A 15,904-nucleotide genomic window follows, 5' to 3' on the forward strand; every position below is an offset into this window, starting at 1 on the left:
CATATGACTAATATGTAAAATTGTGGGATATACCTTCAATATTTCCTTACAGCAGTGCTATGCAAATAAAAAAACACAAATTGACTGCCCGGCGCTTCCCAGTGCAATACCACAGCACCACCTAGTGGTGGATAAATAGTAAAGCAAATGCTGGAAAAGAAAATATAAAATATAAAGAAAACAGAAATTAACAATAGAAAATAAGTAACAAATAACTGAGTCAAAAGACCACTCAACCTCATGAGGGGAAGCCACAATCCTCTAGAGCAGCGGTGCGCAAAGTGGGGGGCGCGACCCCCAGGGGGGCGGGAGATTGTGCTGGGGGGGCGCGGGCAGTTGCAGAGGCCCCGCGCTCTTCCCCCAGGCATTTAAATTAAATGCCGGGGGATCGCGTGAGGCCCCTGCAACTGTTTACGTACCGGGATTCAGCCGTCTGTGTTGCGTCACCATGGCAACGCGGCGTCAATAGACGCCACGGCACCATGTGACCTGACGTCACACGCCCACGCAGCGTCATCTGACGCGGCTGAAGGAAGGCAGGGGGGCGCGAGAGCCGGGGCAGAGAGACAGGGGGGCGCAGCACAAAAAGTTTGCGCTCCCCTGCTCTAGAGAACCAGATGCACGAAGGATGAGGGGGTGTGTCCTAGACTAACCAATGGTATTCGGCTTGAAGTTGTGAACTGCCTGGTAGCCAAGCTTGAGTAGGTGGGGAAGAAACGGGATGGGGAGGGGAAACAAAAAAGGGGACTTTGTACTGCCACTCAGGACACATAAAAGTATCTTTACAGCGAAGTGCTGACCGGTGTGCGCTTTATCCGTCTCTGACAGTCGCTGGCGATCCCCACAAGCGGCCGCTGGGGTTCTCGTGCAGTTTGACTGGAGTCAGCGTTTGACGTCTCGATCAACCGGGAACGTATTTCCTCCTCTCCTCTTCCACTCAACGCGTTTCGCAAGATAGGGTTAACTTGATTCGTCAGGAGTGTAACGTTTCCTCCCCTGTCTACTCTTAAATACACTGCACTAGTCTCCTATTGGCTGGTAAGAAACTAGGGCACATTTATGGGAACAACTGATTCAACATTTAAATATGCAGCTCGGTATTACACAGTATAGTCTGCATAGTTATTAACTAATTGCCCAACTCCTTCATTAATGTACATATTTAGTTCAGAAGCTATTTTGCCACCTCCTTTCAATAAATAAACCAAATTTCACACATTGCCCCTCCCTATTGTATAATTACATAAACAAGTTACAAAGAATACTATACATTAAATACAAAAATTAATACATTACAAACTATCAAAAATATATAAAAGATATATATAAATGTTAATTCATTAAAAAGTAAGTTAATATATATATATATATATATATATATATATATATATATATAGTATTAATAACCTAATTCAGACATTTAATGCATTCCCTATCCACTATCTAGATGGGGGTCCGTGCTGTTCATATAATTCATTCCCTTGGGAGAAATGTATAAAAGAAGGCATAGTTAGTATCATAAAAACATCTCATTCTATGTTTGAGCAGTAACTCTCTCTTTAATCCTCTTGACATATGCAAATAGATTTGATCTAATAAATAATAATTGACTAGTATGCCAGAAGTTTTATTGTTCAATCAGACTTACGATAAAAATAGAACTACTTTAGAAACCCATGTTAAACAAAGTGTATTACTGAAAAAATCAGATACGTAAAAAAATGGATATATATAAATATACACACATAAACATCCAAAGAATGTCAAATTAGATATGAATATATACCAAAAGGATAATATTAAAATCATATAAACCAGACCACACTTACATTGGAGATTTAGATTGTGATAAAAGATATTTAGACCACTGTTTTTTCCCCCAAAGTGCAGTTCTTAAAGTAAGAACACGCCTAATTCTATATCAATATTAAGACCATTGGGAACTAAGGTTTTTAATCGGTGTATCCAGAAAGTTTCTTTCTTAGTAAAAAGATTATCCGGAAACACTGGCACTTGCTATGCAAATAGCCTGGTTTTCTGCCTCTGTACTTACCTTGCGGGAGGCAGTATAGACTATTTTGATGCAATTAAAGCTAAGTTACATATACATTGCAAGTGGAACACAGTAAAAGAATAAATATGCATATACACTATATAATATAACAGAGAGACAGGACAAGTGCACCAGAGGTAAGTATCTGTCACGGTTGCTCACTGCAACCTGGACTGAACCGCAGGGCCGAGGTGGGGAATATATATAACCACCGCCCTAAGCCACGGGGGTTGGGTGGGATTGCAGAGTCGTGAACGTAGCAGGGTCACGATAGGAGAGTGGAGAGGGTACAGGTACATGCCTATGGTCCGGGATTAGAGAGCGTACAGTAGTCGAGATCCGTAAGCCGTAGTCGAGGATCGTAGAGCACAGAAGTCCGTTTAGTCAAGCCAAGGTTCAGGGGGACAAGAAGAGACAGGTCAGGTACAAACAGGGTCACAACAGGTAAGCGAGATAACGAGAACAGGTACTCAGGCGGCAAGTGAGCACGGTGCATAGAAGGTCTATGCTCAGCGACGGCCAGAGGGTGACTGAAGCATATATACAGAAGAGAACCAATCAGGATGAACAGGGAGAAGAGTTAGATGTAAGTAGACCTGTGATAGGCTGAGACAGGATGAAACTCAGGTGTAGCCCCCTTGAGATTTAGTCCAGGCATTCCTACTGGTGCTTGTCTCTTTAAGAGGCGTGCGTGCGACGGGAGTACGGAGCGCTGAGGCACGTGTGTGGATGGGAGCTGCCGCGTGCCCTCGGGAGGCGGGGGTGACGCGCTCCCGGGAAGGAGGCTGCCGGAGGCGACAGCGCGGTCTGACCGGGCAAGGAGGCGCAGGTGAGTGAGGGAATTCAGGAACCGGACGCGCGGTCCTGACAGTATCAAAATCAACATACTAAAAACAATGTGTAACATCAACAACTTACAATTCAGTAAGTACCGTAATAGTGAGAGCACACAAGGATCAGAAGAGTCCAGGTGTCCGTGATGGCAACACAGATAGGATCGCTTAACCGAATTCCCAGAACAACTGCCTCACGGACAGCTGGGCTCTTCTGACACTATTACTGTCTGAATTGTAAGATGTTGATGTTCGCTTTTTTTATTTGAGATCCTTTTGAATAGTGTGTTCGATAAATGAAGCACCCTGGGAGAGAGAGGTGCAAAAAGGTTCCTAATTTGGATGACATCACACACAACTTATATAAGGAAACAATTGTTGTTCAGAAGGTCTGTTTCCATAACATTATATATATATAATTAAAAACAAATATACATTTATACATACAATCTAGAAATATAAAATATACATATGCATGTACTTCACAATACACAAAAAAATCCAAAATGCAAGAAATAATAAATGTCACACACTTTACAGCTATTTAGAAAAAAAAGTTGATTACACTCTTCTGCTTCTATATACATCTCAGCCCTAATTTCTCGTTATGCACCATCCCGACTCTTGCGTTCTGCTAAAGGATGTCTTCACTCTACCCCCTTTGTATCTAAAGCTCTCTCCCGCCTTAAACCTTTCTCACTTACTGCCCCACACCTCTGGAATGCCCCTCCCCTCAATACCTGACTAGCACCCTCTCTATCCACCTTTAAGACCCACCTTAAGACATACTTGCTTAAAGACGCATATGAGTAGCACCATGGCTAATACTATACACGATACATAAAGCTTGGCCCCTGCAGACGCACTTACCTGAATGCCCTTCAATTGTCTCTGTACTTTCTCCCCACCAATTAGATTGTAAGCTCCCCGGAGCAGGGACTCCTCTTCCGAAATGTTACTTTTATATCTGAAGCACTTATTTCAATGATCTGTTATTTGTATTTGTTATTTATATGATTGTCACGTGTATTACTATTGTGAAGCGCTATGTACACTAATGGCGCTATATAAATAAAGACATACATACTGTACATACGTACATTATCCGTGTTTTTTGTTTTTTTTTTGTTGGATTTGTATCTACAAACCAAATCGTCACCTAATTGTGAAACAGAAAAATCATGTGGCTTAATCTTCTTGGTAGATATGGCATAAATGTCTGTTTCCCCTTTATTATCCCATTTGCATACAATTTTACAACTCGTAAAATTATCAACATGTCTTATTACCATCAGAGAAAAACACATGGTATTTCTACCTTCTGTAGGTTCCATGAGCATGGCCAGATCCAGAAACGCCTTTACTCCCATTCATGTTAATGGGAGTAAAGGCGTGCAAAAGCTTAGCACCTTCTTGTAGATCTGAGCCCATGTGGTCATTGCTTGTCTACAATTTGGTGAATAGAACCCCCCTAGCCTGGTAACTTCACTCCTCACTTCAAAGAGGAGGAACCTTTCTGCCAAGTAGCTGTTATCCACCTCTGTGACCACTAGAGGTCTGTTTCTGCACTTATGGGGACAATAATTGCTATACGAAGGAACTTCTTTCTTGAAACATAGAGAGCCTGAAGCCTTCAGGAAGAACATGCAACTGTCTTGGATCAATTGTCAAACAGAAATAGACATGGATTTAGTTATTTCCCGATTCCCAAAATAAATTGAAAATGTACAGCAGCGATAACCTTTTTCAGAACCTGGGATCCAGCGGCTCCAGAGTGCCACCGGATCCCTGACACCTATGTGTCACGTGATCACTTGATGCGATCAGACCCCGGATACAGGAAACGTATGTGGAACTCCACTTCCAACCGAGCAATCAGCCATATCTGCCCCTAAAAAACAAGCACTTGCCAATGATGTACCAGGTACATCAACAGTGCACTGTAAAGGTTACAAGTCATGTTACGTTACGTGCTAAAGCATAGCACCCTTTTGTGGATCTGAGGCTTAGAGTTATGCCCGATTGGGGTATGGTCACATGGAAACTCCCATGTAAGTCAACTGAAGTTTTTATGCAATAGTGCCCTGATCGGCACTATCACAATTTAGTGCATTCTTTTCAGCATTTAGTCCTGATTTTGGCACTGCACTAGAAAATCTCCCCTGAGACTTTTCATGTCTTAAAGCTTACTGAATACTACGTGAGTTCTTAGATTTGAAAGCTTTCTTCATTTGCAAGTACAATTTGCATATCACATGGATTTGGAGAACTGTCTAACAGTCTGTGTGTGAAAACATGCACCTTTTCACATGGAATACATAATCCTCACAGTTTAATAAATAGGCCCCTAAAAGTGCTGAGATTTTCTGAAGTTACTGGATTATAGGAACATACTGGCAGAGGTTATCGAGCCACAAAGCGGGACATCGTGCTGGACCCTGTGGTAACTTACATTGACTTAAATGGCAGTTCCGCACCAGATCGGGTGGCATGTCCATATCAGGGATTCAGGACTCCCCGGTCACTGTATCATAGATGGTAAACTCTGGGCGCCAGGCTTCATTTTACAGAATGGGCTGGCAAATCTACCAAGGATTTGTTGCATTTCAAAAAGAACTAAAGTTTTATATTGAAAAAAAAAAAACAAACATATTTCTTTACATATATATGATAGTCTTTATACCACACTGGACCAAAACCGTAACAAATTCCCTGTGACTTTCATTTTCTGTCTGAATTTTATAAAGTACAATATTTTTACTTTTTTGGACTGATATGAAAATTCCTCATAGATGCTATTATTCATTATTTAAATTAAAAATTCCCCCTAGATAATTATTTCCTATAACCACACCCCCTGTATTTTGAATGTGTGGGAAGCAGGGGATCTCCAGAATAGAATCGTGTTAATTTCAGCTCTGGTGACACCCTGGTTTCTGAGATATTTACCGAAGATAAAATAGATGTTTAAATCTCCCCAGTCAAGAGAGCCAACAGGAAGACGCAACTTCATCCATCGCGGCTTCCAATTTGACCACGAGATGCTGGGATTTAACGAACCAGAAAGTACCAGCAGCCTCTTCCTCGATTAAGTATCTCAAGAACCAGGGAGTACAGAGAGCGCAAATTAGTGTGGCTGAGCTCTTGAAACCAACTATGTTAAAAAAAAAGTGTGAACGAATGTTTAAGACTTACGGACATGCTCCACTTCAGATATGAAACAAATGTCATCATAACTAACCATATCTCTTCGTAGAAAACGCAATGATGCAATAAAATGTATCTGGACTGCTCAGTTACTAAAGTTCTTATGTTTATGTATCCATGTATTGATGGTGTTTGCCGATTTATATTGTATAGCTCTGCATATCAATTCAGCTGGATATGTGGATAACATAATAATATAATAATTGTAAAATTCTCTCTTTTGGATTTGGCCAGCAGTTCCAATGTATTCTTTTTCATTTATTTACAGCCCTCTTTGTTCTCTTGTGTCTTTTACACATGTGCAAGAATAGTATACACAAATGTTGGGAACTTCAGGAAAAAGTAACAATGTACACAAGAGAAAGTACACAAGTCAATGAAAATGCCCCTTCTTTTCATTTCGCAGTCTTCTCGTTATCACTGGACTAGCTTCCATTTGTGCTGAGCTGCTACTTAAGTCATTCCCTCCTCCACAGAACATCATTTATATCATAGCCACTCTTCAAAGTTAAAATATTCTGGCTTTCCTTCCTCTTGCACAGGTATAAAGTCCACGTTTTGACAGTACTGAGTACCATTTTGCACCTGACTCAAAGTGACAGGACAGTCAGGACCCCTCCCAGGGTCTGTAGTTGGCTTCCACCATTCTCTATTTGTGGTTGCAGTGGAGGGAATGTCAGCATATTTCCCTGTGTCATGCTGGGTGTTTGCTACAAAGCTGTCACATCGGCTCTGGTTTTCCTCTTGCACCGGATTTGCCATGTTTCCTTCGTTGCTTTCATTGGCTGCGGGTGCTTCTTGGGAGTTTTGACTAACATAGACAACAATAACATCGCCTTTGAAGTTCATTACTTGTCCACTCGAAATAAAGGTTGCGTTATTATTTCCTGTCACATTGCCTAGGAAAGGAAAAAAGGTGATTAGTATTTCCGATATTACATTTAACATAGACAAGATTCCTAAGCATAATTATTTTTCCATCCTGTAAGATGTGACTATCCTATAGTGGATCTGGTGCACAGAAAAACAAACAAACAAACCAAAAAATATATATATATATACAGTGCTCGACAAATAATAATAACCACTCGCCCATGGCGAGTGGATTTAGGCCGCTGGCGAGCCGTGCTGCAGCTCTATCAATTACCCTGCTCGCGCCAAAATGTTCAAATTTTTTTTTTTTTAATAAATAAATAATTCCTCTCCCTGATTTGTCTGACGCGGGGAAGAGGGCCGGCTGGCAGCTCTGGGTCAGCCTCTCTCTCCCCCCTCCCCTGCCCCCGATCGCTGCCAGGGGCTCTGACTTCTGTCCCCATGGATGCAGCCGGTGGGGGCACGCGCGCTAGCAAAGTTAGCTGCTAGATCCAGCCCGTCCCCTTCCGGCCACATTTCCCATCGGGGAGGATGTCCCCCGCATGCCCCCACATACTCAATTTCCCCCCCAATGCCCCCACAGGCCCCTCGATGTTCCCCGCAGGCCCCCCAATGTCACCCACAGACCTCGATGTTCCCGCAGGCCCCCCAATGTCACCCGCAGACCTCGATGTCGCCCGCAGGCCCCAAATACCCACCTTCCTCTGGTGAGTGGGACTCCCGGCTCCGCTTCTTGTAGTGTCTGTGTGTGTGTGTTCGTTCCGTTCCTTGTAGTGTGTGTGTGTGTGTGTGTGTGTGTGTGTGTGTGTGTGTGTGTGTGTGTGTGTGTGTGTGTGTGTTCGTTCCGTTCCTTGTAGTGTGTGTGTGTGTGTGTGTGTGTGTGTGTGTGTGTTCGTTCCGTTCCTTGTAGTGTGTGTGTGTGTGTGTGTATGTGTGTGTGTTAGTGAGCTGGGGCTGCAATTCCACGGGAGGCTGATCAGGTACCGGGGGAAGGGGGGACGCTCACGCACACTTACACCATCCCCTGCAGAGCTGGGGTCGCTATTCCGGGAGGCTGCAGTGGGCCGGGCCCGAACAGGTACCGGGGGGGGGGGGGACTCACACTACCCACTACCCACTGCAGAGCTGGAGCGCGAGGCTGCGGTGGACCGGCGCCGCCAGCGCCATGTCGGGCTGCCGCGTCCCAGATCTATTCCCCCCTGCAGCAGGCGCCTCGCTCCGCTCTTGCTGCGGCCTCCCGTTTAGGCCCCGCGGGGCGGTCGACGTGCAGGGAGAGTGAACGGAGGTAAGGGGGGGTGGTGAACAGAGATGGAGGGGGGGTGTACAGAGGTGGGGGGGGGAGGGGTGAACAGAGGTGGAGGGGGGGGTGTGAACAGAGGTGCAGGCGGGGGGTGAACGGACGTAGGGGGGGAACAGATGCAAGGGGGAGACAGGCTGGACTGGGGAGAGAGCAGAGAGAGAGAGACTGGGGGGGAGAGGAGAGAGACAGGCTGGGGGGGCTGAATGCTCACAGGCAGTCAGTCACCCACCCACCCATCCAGTCACCCACCCAGTCACCAAGTCACCCACCCAGTCACCAAGTCACCCACCCATCCAGTCACCCAAGGTCACCCACCCACCCACCCACCCACCCAGTCACCCACCCAGTCAGTCAGTCAGTCACCCAGTCAGTCAGTCAGTCAGTCACCCAGTCAGTCAGTCAGTCACCCACCCAGTCAGTCACCCAGTCAGTAGGTCAGTCAGCCACCCAAGGTCAGTCAGTCAGTCACCCACCCAGTCAGTCACCCAGTCAGTAGGTCAGTCACCCACCCAAGTCAGTCAGTCAGTCACCCACCCACCCAGTCAGTGAGTCAGTCACCCATCCACCCACCCAGTCAGTCAGTCAGTCACCCACCCACCCACCCAGTCAGCCAGTCACCCACCCACCCACCCAGTCAGTCAGCCAAAGTCACCCAACCCACCCACCCAGTCAGTCACCCACCCACCCAGTCAGTCAGTCACCTACCTACCCACCCACCCTGTCAGTCACCTACCCACCCACCCAGTCAGTCACCTACCCACCCACCCAGTCAGTCACCTACCCAAGTCACCCACCCACCCTGTCAGTCAGTCACCCCCCCACCCAGTCAGTCATAAAGTCAGTCATACCCTCCTCCCCCACCCAGTCAGTCAAAAGTCAGTCATCCCACCCATTGCCCCATCGCCAAGTCACCCCACCCAGTCAGACAGTCAGTAATCCCCACCCAGTCAGACACCCGTCACCCCACCCAATCACCCAGTCAGTCACCCCACACCCCCAATCACCCCACCCAGTCAACCCATCCCCCCAAAGTCACCCTCTCTCCGTCTCTCACCCTCTCTCCGTCTCTCACCCTCTCTCCGTCTCTCATCCTCTCTCCGTCTCACCCTCTCTCCGTCTCTCACCTTCTCTCCGTCTCTCACCCTCTCTCTCCGTATCTCACCCTCTCTCTCTCTCCGTCTCTCACCCTCTCTCCGTCTCTCACCCTCTCACCTCTCTCTGTCTCTCACCCTCTTTCCGTCTCTCCCTCCATCTCTCTCTCCGTCTCTCACCCTCTCTCTCCGTCTTTCTCACCCTCTCTCTCCGTCTCTCACACGCTCTCTCCGTCTCTCTCACCCTCTCCCTGTCTCACCCTCTCCCTGTCTCACCCTCTCTCACCCTCTCCCTGTCTCACCCTCTCTCTGTCTCACCCTCTCTGTGTCTCACCCTCTCTGTGTCTCACCCTCTCTGTGTCTCACCCTCTCTGTGTCTCACCCTCTCTCTGTCTCACCCACTCTCTGTCTCACCCACTCTCTGTCTCACCCTCTCTGTGTCTCACCCTCTCTGTGTCTCACCCTCTCTGTGTCTCACCCTCTCTGTGTCTCACCCTCTCTCTGTCTCACCCTCTCTCTGTCTCACCCTCTCTCTGTCTCACCCTCTCTCTGTCTCACCCTCTCTCTGTCTCACAATCTGGATCTGGATATTTTATTTACCCTGTATATCTTAACTGCCCTATACTACACCAAAATAACTTATACTGCTTTCTTCCAGATCTGACTCAAGCTTTACACAGAAGACATCGGAATCCCCCGTAACCCAGAAGACAGGTAGGGAACACCTCCCCAATGTATAACATTGCGGGAATGAGGTACCTGGACATTGAGGGTCTGCGGATCAGGTAAGATCCCAGGCGGGATTGTTGCTTTAAATATTGTGTAGCGGGGCATCCAGGCACTAGTTAAGGGGTGCAGGAAACTAGTCATTCACATCTGGCTTTTTTTTCTAGATTCGACATTTATACACACACACACACACAAGGACTAATTGTAGTATAATGTAATACAATAAATAAACTTATGTCAAAAACGAATGTTCTTACTAGGAATTTATTCAATTTATAGTTTTTTTAAATGCGGGGCTGGGGGCGGGATTAGGGGCGGGGTTGGGGGCGGGATTAGGGGTGGGGTTTGGGGTGGGACTAGAGGCGGGGTTGGGGCGGGGTTAGGTGGCGAGTAGATTTTTTGGTTCGGCGAGTAGATTTTTGGGTGATTTGTCAAGCACTGTATATATATATATATATATATATATATATATATATATATATATATATATTTCTAACACACTAAATCCCTTTATGTCTGAATATTTGCTTTGGGAAAGTTACTCAACAAAAGAGTAACACAAACAATATCAAGTATTCTTAGATTACTTGATAAATGTAAAGGGGATAAGAAAAACAAATGTAGAATTGCACTATTAAAGAAATCTGCAAAGTATAAACAGATTATGAATGAAAATACTTGCTCAATGTTTCTATATTTGGAGAGTATATTGTTGCGTATGTTTAATATTTGTAAGAATATGAATATTCAATGCACAGCAGTGCTGTCAGCTGTCATTTATTTTCCATGGGTCACACAGATTTGTTCTGGTCTCCACGGCCCATTCTACTTATCCCAGCAGAAGACATGCCACAGTAATAATGAAGACGGAATAGGACAACAGGTAAAGAAACAACGGAGAAAGCAGAGGAAAGAGATACTGAGAAAGAGAGAGTATGAGCATATCCCACGGGAAGCCAAGCCAACTACTAGCAGTGGCACATTTCATAGATAAGCTACAGATGTAGCAGACGTTTGTTACCTGTTAATGTGGAATAATGCACAAAATAACGCATTAATGCATGCGCACATTAAGGAAATAATGCACGCATTACCATTCTTTTCAATAGCGCCATGTTAAAACTTGTGTTAAATAACGTGGTCACGCACGTTAACAAGAGTAATAACACCTGCTACATCTGCGTGTGATATTCTCCTTTATGTTAAAAAAATGTATCATGGAAGCAAAGTACCCAGACCAATGTGAAGGGGGTTGGGAAGGGAAGATAGGGGCTATTCTTAATCTGTTGTTTTTTTTTTAATATGTCACCGTTTTATTAATCTTTGTGCACTTTGCAATGCACTGGGCCTGGCCAGGTAGGCTTTCTGGATATTTAAGATTGAATTATTTGTTCTGAGATTGGGGTGATTATGTTGAATTTTCTTTTGAGTTATAAAGAAAGGAGATCAGAAGGAAAGAGAAGGTACACTCTTCCCCTAAGTGTGTGTTGTATATCACCCTTTTTCGAAGGTTCAGACCAATATACTAGCAATAACCAATGCATGAGTATGAGACAGCTGTGACGAAAGATTCCCTCGAGAGATGCAACCGGTGCTATTAAGAGATGGGAATACGTGATGGTAAGTCACTATTTAGGATGGTGAAAAGTGGATGATTTCGTTGTTTCATTTAGAATACAGCAGTCCGGATGCTAGATATAAGTAACAGAAAGTGCAGGGAACAGCATCTGCACTAACCCAGTACAGGTACAAACACTTTGTGTGCAGGTGCTCAACTCACTATCTTTCCCAGTTGTCAGTCTACAAAATGTATACAAAGCAAGTTTAGTTTAATATGTAGGAGAAATGACGCTGAAGCACTGACAAACTTCCATTTGCTTCACCAGAAATCATTACTTGCTCCACAATGTCTTCAGAACTCATGAACAACTTTAATATTTATTACCCTATTTCCTCGATTCTAAGACGCTATCGATTCTAAGACGCACCCTTGATTTAATAAAAAAAAAATGGGGAAAAAACACACTATATAAAATGTGCAGAATTTTTTTCTGGGGAGAGAGGGAGAGAGAGATGGGGAGAGAGAGGGAGATGGGGAGAGAGAGAGAGATGGGGAGAGAGAGAGAGGGGGGGAGAGAGGGAGGGGTGAGAGAGAGAGGCGGAGAGAGAGAGAGGGGGGAGAGAGAGGGGGAGAGGGGAAAGGGGGGAGAATGGAGGGAAGGGGGGAAAGAATGGAGAGAAGGGGGGGAAGAATGGAGAGAAGGGGGGAAAGAATTGAGAGAAGGGTGAGAGGAGAGAGGGGGAGAAAGAATGGAGAGAAGGGGGAGGGGAGAGAGGGGAATGGGGGGAGAGAGAGGAGGGGAGAGAGAGAGGGGGGGGAGAGAGAGGAGGGGGAGAGAGAGGGGGGAAGGAGGGGAGAGAGGGGGAAGGGGTGGAGAGAGAGGAGGGAAGGGGGGAGAGGAGAGAGCAGAGCAGCGGGGGAGGAGAGGTATAGGAGGGAAGGGGGAGAGGGATAGGGGGGAAGGGGGGAGAGTGATAGGAGGGAAGAGGGATAGGAGGGAAGGGGGGGGGAGAGGGATAGGATGAAGGGGGGAGAGGGATAGGAGGGAAGGGGGGAGAGGTATAGGAGGGAAGGGGTAGAGGGATAGGAGGGAAGTTGGGGGAGAGGGATAGGAGGGAAGGGGGGGGAGAGGGATAGGAGGGAAGGGGGGGAGCGTTATAGGAGGGAAGGGGAGAGGATGGAAGGTCACACACACACACACAGAGACAAAGACACACAGAGAGACAGACAGACAGACACACACACACACAGAGAGACAGACAGACACACACACACAGAGAGACAGACAGACAGAGAGACAGACAGAGAGACACACAGACACACACACACACACACAGTGATCGAAGCTGTTTGCTGAACACAGAAGACATGGCACCAGCATATCTCTCTGCACAGAGGGGGGTAGGAGGGGAGCAGTGATCTCTGCAGGGAGACCCAGCAGGCATATCTCTCTGCACGGAGGGAGGGGGGGCAAGATCTCTGCACGGAGGGGGGAGGAGAGGGCCAAGATCTCTCTGCAGGGAGGGGGGGAGCCGTGATCTCTCTGCAGGGAGACCCAGCCGGCATATCTCTCTGCACGGAGGGAGGGGGCCAAGATCTCTCTGCATGGAGGGGGGGGGGGAGCCGTGATCTCTGCACAGAGACCCGGGCGGCATCTCCAGCATATCTCTCTGCACGGAGGGGGGGGGGGGGAGGGGGGCTGTGATCTCAGGCATGTTTGCTGCACACAGAAAAGAAGGCGCAGCGCCCCCTGGCTGTTTTGTTTGTTTTTTTCAGTACATCGATTGTAACACGCAGTCCTATTTCAGCCACGTGAAATTGGGAAAAAAAGTGCGTCTTACAATCGAGGAAATACGGTATGTTATTCATTTATTTATTTTATCTAGCCTAAAATAAATGGTTCATAATTCTCTATTCTGCGGTTTTGTGCCTCAAAAAGTTTAGTAGGTGCCTATGATATCTATGCACACTCAATAAAAAATATTCCTGTGCTTAGAATTTCCCTATTATGGGAAACACTTGACAAAGAAACATCTACGACATTTTGAAAGCTCTGTACTCTATAATTTAATCTATGAAGACATCTAATGTTGGACCCCTTGAAGGTATCACAACCTATATCGAATCTGCTTTCCTCCAGGACCAATACGGCTGCTAGAAATGTGTACTAGTTCCAAACTGAAAATATTTACATACACATACAGTAAGTGCTATAATATTCCCACACTTCTTAATTACTCATCTCTTCCAAATATTATCTGCAAACAAATGCATGTTATGACTCAGATTATAGATGCGTGTAACTGAGAAGGGTGCATTTCCAAGATTGACATGACATTGTGTGTGTGTGGCTTGTTATTGTTAAAACATGTACCTGTAGTTGATATTACGGTCTTTTCATGAAACTAGTCGAAAAACGTAAAAAAAATTAAATAAAAAAAAAAAAGCACCAATGTAATAAAAAAAGAGTACATTTTAAGCAATAGATTATTTGTTGTTTGTTTGAAAACTCTGGTGTTTTATCTGGTTCTCCCCCAGTTGTGTGGCCAGACTTTAAGAAACACTTCACATGTCAAAATAAAAACACAATGCTGCTGTGTACTTTTAAACTAGGAGTCATGGCAAATAATGTTGTGCATTCAGAAATGTACTGTATAGTATCTCTGAAAAGTACAGCTGAACCCCGTTATAACGCGCCTCGTTATACCGCGATTCGGTTATAACGCGGTTTTCCCGTGGCTCCCGTTTACATTTAAAAAATTTTTTTTTTTTGCACACTGCACACACTGCACACACTCACTGCACACACACTGCTCATTGCTCACACTGCCACACTGCACACACACTGCTCATTGCTCACACTGCCACACTGCACACACACTGCTCATTGCTCACACTGCACACACTGCACACACTGCACACACTGACACACTGCACACACACTGCTCATTGCTCACACTGCACACACTGCACACACTGCACACACACTGCACACTGCACACTGCTCACACTGACACACTGCACACACACTGCTCATTGCTCACACTGCACACACTGACACACTGCACACACACTGCACACACACTGCACACTGCACACACACTGCTCATTGCTCACACTGCACACACTGACACACACTGTACACTGCACACACACTCCTCATTGCTCACACTGCACACACTGACACACTGCACACACACTGCATGCACACTGCACACTGCACACACACTGCTCATTGCTCACACTGCACACACTGACACACTGCACACACACTGAGTGCGTGAGTGCCTGTGTGTGTGTGAGTGTGAGTGCGTGAGTGCCTGCATGTGTGTGCGCGCGTGTGTGTGTATGAGTGCGTGAGTGCCTGTGTGTGTGTGTGTGTGTGTGTGTGTGTGTGTATGTGTGTATGTATGAGTGCTCCAGCCCGAGTCCGTGGAGGGAGGGGGGGGTAGAGTAGCAGCTCCCTCCTGCAGTCCGGGGAGGGGGGGAGAGTAGCAGCTCCCTCCTGCAGTCCGGGGAGGGGGGGGAGAGTAGCAGCTCCCTCCTGCAGTCCGTGGAGGGAGGGGGGGGGAGAGTAGCAGCTCCCTCCTGCAGCCCGTGGAGGGAGGGGGGGGGGGGGGAGAGTAGCAGCTCCCTCCTGCAGCCCGTGGAGGGAGAGTAGCAGCTCCCTCCTGCAGCCCGTGGAGGGAGGGGGGGGAGAGTAGCAGCTCCCTCCTGCAGCCCGTGGAGGGAGGGGGGGGGAGAGTAGCAGCTCCCTCCTGCAGTCCGTGGAGGGAGGGGGGGGAGAGTAGCGGGTCCCTCCGCTCAAGCCACGCCCCCCCTCCCTGTCAAACCTCCCACCTCCTGCTCACCTCCCACTCCGGCTCTTACACACACACTCAGACACTTACACACACTCACAGACACTTACACACACTTACAGACACTCACACACAGTTATGCACACTTACACACACTCACAGACACTTACACACACTCACAGACACTTACACACACTCACAGACACTTACACTTCAGACCGTGGCGATTTTTAAATATACTGTAGTACCAGAAAGTACTGCCGTTGCGGTGGTGGCGTCGGTGGGGAGGTCGCGCGGCAGGGAGCTGGAAACTGGTTGTATAGCGTTTTTTTTTCTATTCAGGGGGAAGCCGGGACCGGAGGGGCATCCCCGCTCCCATCTCCTGCCCCGCGGGCTGTTCCGCGGTGACAGGGGGAAGCGGGGAGCGGAGGGACATGCCCGCTCCCATCTCCTGTCC

The 15,904-nt window shown here is 46.9% G+C and overlaps 1 protein-coding gene across 3 annotated transcripts in view; it reads right to left on the reverse strand.

Moving 5' to 3' along the window:
- Positions 1–5,538: 5,538 nt before the first annotated feature.
- TNFRSF11A (TNF receptor superfamily member 11a) overlaps positions 5,539–15,904 on the reverse strand; it is a 137,588-nt gene continuing 127,222 nt past the window's right edge. For all 3 annotated transcript variants that reach the window (XM_075585864.1, XM_075585863.1, XM_075585861.1), the window contains one exon: positions 5,539–6,992. In XM_075585864.1, the coding sequence (XP_075441979.1) occupies positions 6,583–6,992 (410 nt within the window). In that variant the 3' untranslated portion in view covers positions 5,539–6,582. The remainder of the gene's footprint in view (positions 6,993–15,904) is intronic.

This window comes from Ascaphus truei, chromosome 2, assembly GCF_040206685.1.
Source record: "Ascaphus truei isolate aAscTru1 chromosome 2, aAscTru1.hap1, whole genome shotgun sequence".
Lineage (NCBI taxonomy): Eukaryota > Metazoa > Chordata > Amphibia > Anura > Ascaphidae > Ascaphus > Ascaphus truei.